This window comes from Parasteatoda tepidariorum, chromosome 4 (assembly GCF_043381705.1).
Source record: "Parasteatoda tepidariorum isolate YZ-2023 chromosome 4, CAS_Ptep_4.0, whole genome shotgun sequence".
NCBI lineage: Eukaryota > Metazoa > Arthropoda > Arachnida > Araneae > Theridiidae > Parasteatoda > Parasteatoda tepidariorum.
The window spans coordinates 73,973,179-73,979,098 of record NC_092207.1 but is presented as its reverse complement, the minus strand read 5'-3'; the positions used below and the strand labels follow the sequence as shown (position 1 = coordinate 73,979,098).

General features: G+C 27.7%; 1 protein-coding gene across 1 annotated transcript; it reads right to left on the bottom strand.

Annotated features, from left to right (window-relative positions):
- Positions 1 to 854: 854 nt before the first annotated feature.
- LOC107445103 (keratin-associated protein 19-2-like) lies at positions 855 to 5,366 on the bottom strand. Its single transcript, XM_043043835.2, has 3 exons — positions 5,210 to 5,366; positions 4,070 to 4,397; positions 855 to 1,121 (listed from the first exon to the last, which is right to left on the bottom strand). Exons 1-2 carry the CDS (start codon positions 5,219 to 5,221, stop codon positions 4,077 to 4,079), a joined length of 333 nt encoding a protein of 110 aa, XP_042899769.1. The 5' UTR covers positions 5,222 to 5,366; the 3' UTR covers positions 855 to 1,121; positions 4,070 to 4,076.
- Positions 5,367 to 5,920: the final 554 nt, after the last annotated feature.

Sequence of the window (5,920 nt, the reverse complement as noted above, 5' to 3'; positions counted from 1 at the left end):
ATTATGCGATACATTATGCTATCTACTGTAAAATATAATCATACATTGGTATACAATAGTCTTCTAATAGTCTTGGTATACAATAGTCTTGCATATTTTGATTAATTGTAATCATATTTGCATGTAATCGTATACTTTGATTACTTGTAATCACGATTACAAGTAATTGATTACAGTAATTGGTTATGTAATCACGATTACAGTTATAATCAAAATTGTGAATGTTTGTAATCATGATTACGAGTAATTGATTACTGTAATTGAGTACCGTAATCACGATTACAATTGTAATCAAAATTTGTAATCATGATTACAAGCAATTGAAAAAGCAATCGATTATACTCATGCTCTACTCTGATCTAATCAAAGATTATGAATACTTGCTTGTTATCGCAATTGCCTGTAATCGTGATTACAAGTAATTGATCACATGGCAGTAATTATCTGTAATCAATTACAATTGTATTAGATTGCTGTAATCGTCACCCAACTCAGCATCAAATATACCTCGAATTTTTAACATCATTTTAAAAAATAAGTACTAAGCAGAATTACTAAGCAGAATGTTCACTAACAGATTTTAATAGAATCATAAGAGAAATGTTTGGAAGTGGGAGCATAGACATAAGCAAACATAATTCTTTTTAATGCATATAATTTAAGTGACTAATTTCATATAAAAAAAACTATTTTATACCGAGAACCAATAATTAATGCCAAGCATTCATCAGGGTTGGGCTTAGCGCCCTAGTGTGAAAGAGAATGTCCTTTTTTTATCAAGTTGGTGATTTGTCCCTCTATGTCTTAATTGAATGACGATTTCAAAACTACGCAAAATATAATGAGAAGGCATATGGAAAAAAACACTTTTTTAATGGCAAATAGATATTAAAATGAATTGTACAAATTAGGAACATATATAAAAAGATATGAAGAAGTATGTGAGTTTATAAGTCTGAAATAGGTGAATCTCAGAATTAAATCTGACAGCAGAGGTAATAATTTATGTCCAACTTAATAGTAGACTGACATATTGGATAGGTATTTCTTCTGTCCTATTATCTCCTTTTGAAAATGCAACTAAAGTAACGAGCTTTCTTTGATCAATAATCCTATGTTATCTGAAAATAAAAGAAAAATGTTTAATGTTAAGCTGTCAACTTTGCATAAATTTCAAATGCAGTATAATCAAATGCAGTATAATTATATCCGATTAATTACCCATTAGTTTTTTTAATATTTTCGTTATTTTATAGAAATTATTTAATTAAAATGCTTGTGGAGAAAGAAAGCATAATTTTAAAAAAAAAATCTAAATCTATTGAATAATCCTAAAAGGACATACTTATGAAAAATTACACTGCTATTTTGCATATAGAATAAAAATAACCACATTCCACAGTTAAGAAATATGTCTCTCTAATAACAATTCCCAACGTTTATTTCGGTCATTTTTCCTCTATATTTAAATGAAAACCAAGTTTTAACTCATGTATATTCTGCTTACATATACACTAAACTCAAATTAGGAGAATATATGTCGCTCCAGACCTGTAAGTATAACTGTGGGACGTAATAGTATTGATAAAATGATACGATGAAAAAATTTCAGTTTTTAATCATTCATTTTATTTTATTTTATAACCGTCGTTGAACAGCCGTCTCAATTTTGGATTTACGTCTACTAATGTTCAACTCCGTAGCCTTGTCATTTTGAACCCAATCCAGAAGACAAGGGAACTCCTGGATAAAGAATAGGGAGAAATTTGCCTCTTTAGAGGACTTTTTGATGCAACTAACCCGCATTTGCGTTACATTGGGAGGAAAACCTCTAGCGGTTAGCCTGACGGCAAGGGAACTCTAACCCCTGATCCGTCTACCACATAGGATATTTTACGTCAGCACTGTGGTCGGCGTGAGCCGGGTGTGGATTCGTATCGACCAGTTATCGCTGGGATTAGAACCAGATTCACTTCATTAAAAAGTGAACTCCTCAACAAAATTTCAATCAGCAAATATTTCTATTTATTTAAAAAATTATTTATCAAGTTTCGGGGTTCGGTCAAAAGATGATTGATCATTTAGGGTTAAATAATAAAATAGAAAGGTATGAGTTTCACGGGAATAACATGCTAAAAATCAATCCACTGTTTCACTAAATTTATGATGCTGATTATATAGCAGATTAATTTAAAATACTGAACGTTTGTCCTCTATGTAAAGAATTCTCAGGGATGGGATTCAAACAATATTTGCACACAAAAAGTCATCATTTAGGAAAAGAATCATAAAATTTGGATTTTGCTGTAAAGACCACTATCATTTTGTCTAAAATTGCTTTTAACTTTTCCAGTAATACAAACAGAACGATACAATTACCTTTATTCTATTTAGAATTAATTTTAAACTTTAATATGACCAATGGAAAAGAAATTCTGATATTTTAGTCATTTTTAGGTGTTGTGAAGCCACAGATAAAGCAATGATGAAGTAATTTCAACATTTTTAGAACTGAAGTCCAGGAATACAAAAACTAGGTTTATCTTTCCGGGATATAAAGATGCTTAACTGCTGTAGAATTCGTAAAAAATGTAATTTTCTAAAATTGTTTTCTTTTTTAATTCTAGCATAGTTCAGGTACATGCATCTACATTCAAAAAATATTTTCTCACAGTGTAGGACTTCAGTTATATTAATGAAAAAAATACAACACACCCATTATTGTCAAAAGTAAGAAAAGGATCTGACAAAAGACGTATTCTAAAGACGACTACTTATTGATAAGGACGACTACTTATTCATTTTTCATCTAATGTGACATTTTTTATGATTTATTGCAAATATAATTTTTTATTCTGTTTTGATTTTTCAAAAAGTAAATAACAGACTTTGATTTTTTTTTTAATATTTTATTCAAAATAACGTCATTTTATCAATAAAAAAAATTAGAAAATTTCTTTGAGAAAGGAAAAATCTCAATAATATGCTATTTAATTTTAAGTATATCAGATAAAAATAGAAGTCGATAGCTGTGATGTTTTTACGACATTCAACCTACACTCATTTAATTTCTCAGATTTTTTAATATAACTATTCTAAATATATTTTACAAAATGAATACAACTCAATTTTTAGACAAAACAAAAAGTTTGGACAAGTCAGTTTTCACTAAGTTTAAAAAGTTTATGAATTTAATAAATAAAAAAAGGCTAATTAAAGGGTGAAAATTTACTTGCGTGCTTTACTTCGGGTAATCTATTTCTAAGACAATGAACTGAATTATATAATAAACATAAGCAACATGATGAACTCAAACAATTCAAATGTGTTCTTAAAAATAAAAATAAATAAAATAAAAAAATAAGTAAATAAAAAAATTAGGAAAATAAACCTTATGCATTTTGGATTTAATGGAAACAGCTATTAAATAATTAACAAGAACGTAAATAAAATCACTCCAACTCATTAAAAATATTTTAAAAGTTATTTAAATGCTTTATCAATCCCTTTCAAAATAGATAAAAATGAATATCCAATTCTTTTGTAATTGTGATAATTATTTTTATTCAAAATACAGTTTTGGTTAATGTTTTATTTGGAATAGTTTGTGGTTTACATCCTTTTTAAGACAAAATTGAATTTATGAAACTGGCTATAAAGTGGAATATTATTAAAGGTTTGCAAACGCACGTTCCCGGTTGCAGCTTTCTTTAATGAAAGCCATCAAAGCTAAAAGAAAATAAGAAGATTTAAAACGTCAAGAGAAAGTTAAAGAAAATAATTTTTAAAAAAAAATTACGGAATATTTTTTTTTAGTTTGTTATTTTTTCAGGCTTTAAATCGAGCAAAACCTTTCGTAATCAGCTTATAATTGCTTTGGTTTTATACTCAGCGAATATAAGTTAACTATTCTTTTAAATGATGTACCACAACACAATAAGATTTTTGTTTTATATATTTACGAAATCACATTGATTTTCAAAGCATATATATACTCGTAAATAATTAATTTAACCAACTAAAATAAAATTATCAAATATCTGAAATAATAAAATCATTAAAAAATTACTTTTCTCTTATTTTCCAAGACCAATTGAGAGGAAAGGATACCCATGACTTCCATAGCCACCATGACCGTAGCCTCCTTTGTGTCCGTATCCATAACTAGATGCTCCATGTCCATATCCACCATAATAGGACGATGGATATCCATATCCTCCATAACTTCCATGGCCTCCATAACTTCCATGGCTTCCATAACTTCCATAACTTCCATGACCTCCATAACCGCGACCATATCCATAAGAAGGACCAACGTGATATGAGCGACCTAAGTTGACTGACACAGGAATGATGGCCAATGTCGTGGCCAAAAGGCCAAGAAGCAGAATTGCAGCCTGAAAATATATTTATTTTTTACACAATAACATTAATAATTTTTAATTTTTCATTAAAGTAATTGTCAAACATGTTGTTTAAATATGTCTTTCTTTAAATATTCAATGTGATTTATCTTAATAGAAACCCCTATTCATCAGCAGAGTACTCAAAAGCTTAACTTCGTATTATAAGTTTTTTACTGAAAACTGAATTTCCAAATTATTCTTTGTAAAATATTAATTGTAATTATAAAAAAGTGTGCCAGTTATTATTTGCATTTTTGATATAACTCTTTTTTTTTCGAATTTATTTAATATAAAAACGTTACAATTTTAATATAAAAAGTATTTACAATTGCAACGTTTTTATATTAAATTTTATATTACTATTTTATATTAAATTCTATCCTCATTGACTCCTTTATCTGATACTATTTAACGACGAACGACTCTTTTCTCAATTTTATTTATCTGAATTAAACTTCAATTAATTTTAAAATCAATTACTCGCCAAAATAGGCTTAACCAATAAAAAAAATGCAAAAACTCTTATATAAACTTTTATTTGAAGAAAATTAAATTATTTATGAAATGTTTAAGAAAAATAATTTAAGGCGTTAAAGCAGCAGTACTATTTACAAATTTTGATCCATAATGTTAAAAATTCAGTAATTTTAAAAAATAAGAACGATTTATAACTTATTTTTATATTCTCTCTAGTTTAATATTAAAAGTATCTTTTTTAACTAAATCAGAGCAAAAAATTCCTCAAAAGAAAATTAAGAGAAAAGAAAAAATAAATTAAAAGGAAAGAAAAATTAAATTCTTACCAAAACTTTCATTTTTCAGCAAAAAAATATCGTCTGCGCTATGCGAATCAAACTCTTATACCAAGATTCTCCGTAAATTCCCGGCATCTTTATATACAAGACATGTTCTTAGCCTCTGGCTATGAGTGAAACATTTTAGGTAAAGAAGTAATCATGACAATCCTTTTGCAGAGGGTATCGATATAATCACGTGTCCTTCGATGGGGTCAATTAAAATCATTTTTTGGATCTCGGGCATTTAAGCTCTTTTGTAACTCTTTTAATGGATACTTGAAGTTCGAATTCTACTTTAAAAGATTCGAGTGATTAATTTCATACCACGCCTTAGTTCATTAAATAAATGAATCTGTTCAAGAACGTTCCATTATTACAAAAGTTTATTAACTTGTTCACTCCACTTGAAAATTTCAACAACAGTTTATTTATTTATTCGCTTATTTATTTTTAATTTTCTTTGTGATCGAATAATAAAAGACAAGGCAAAACATGAATCCTATTGTTTGTTTTTAAATCTGCATCCTAGAGTACGTTAGGAATTTTGCTTTCCGGAACAACTTATTCGTAAATTATTTTTTCCTGTTCTATTTGTATTATTATTTGTAGTTTATAGTTTATTTTTCCCGGCACAATAAGCACTTTGAAAATTAGATATATTAGAACATCGGTATGTTACGACAATGAGTAACAATTACTTAATTGGAAATATATATC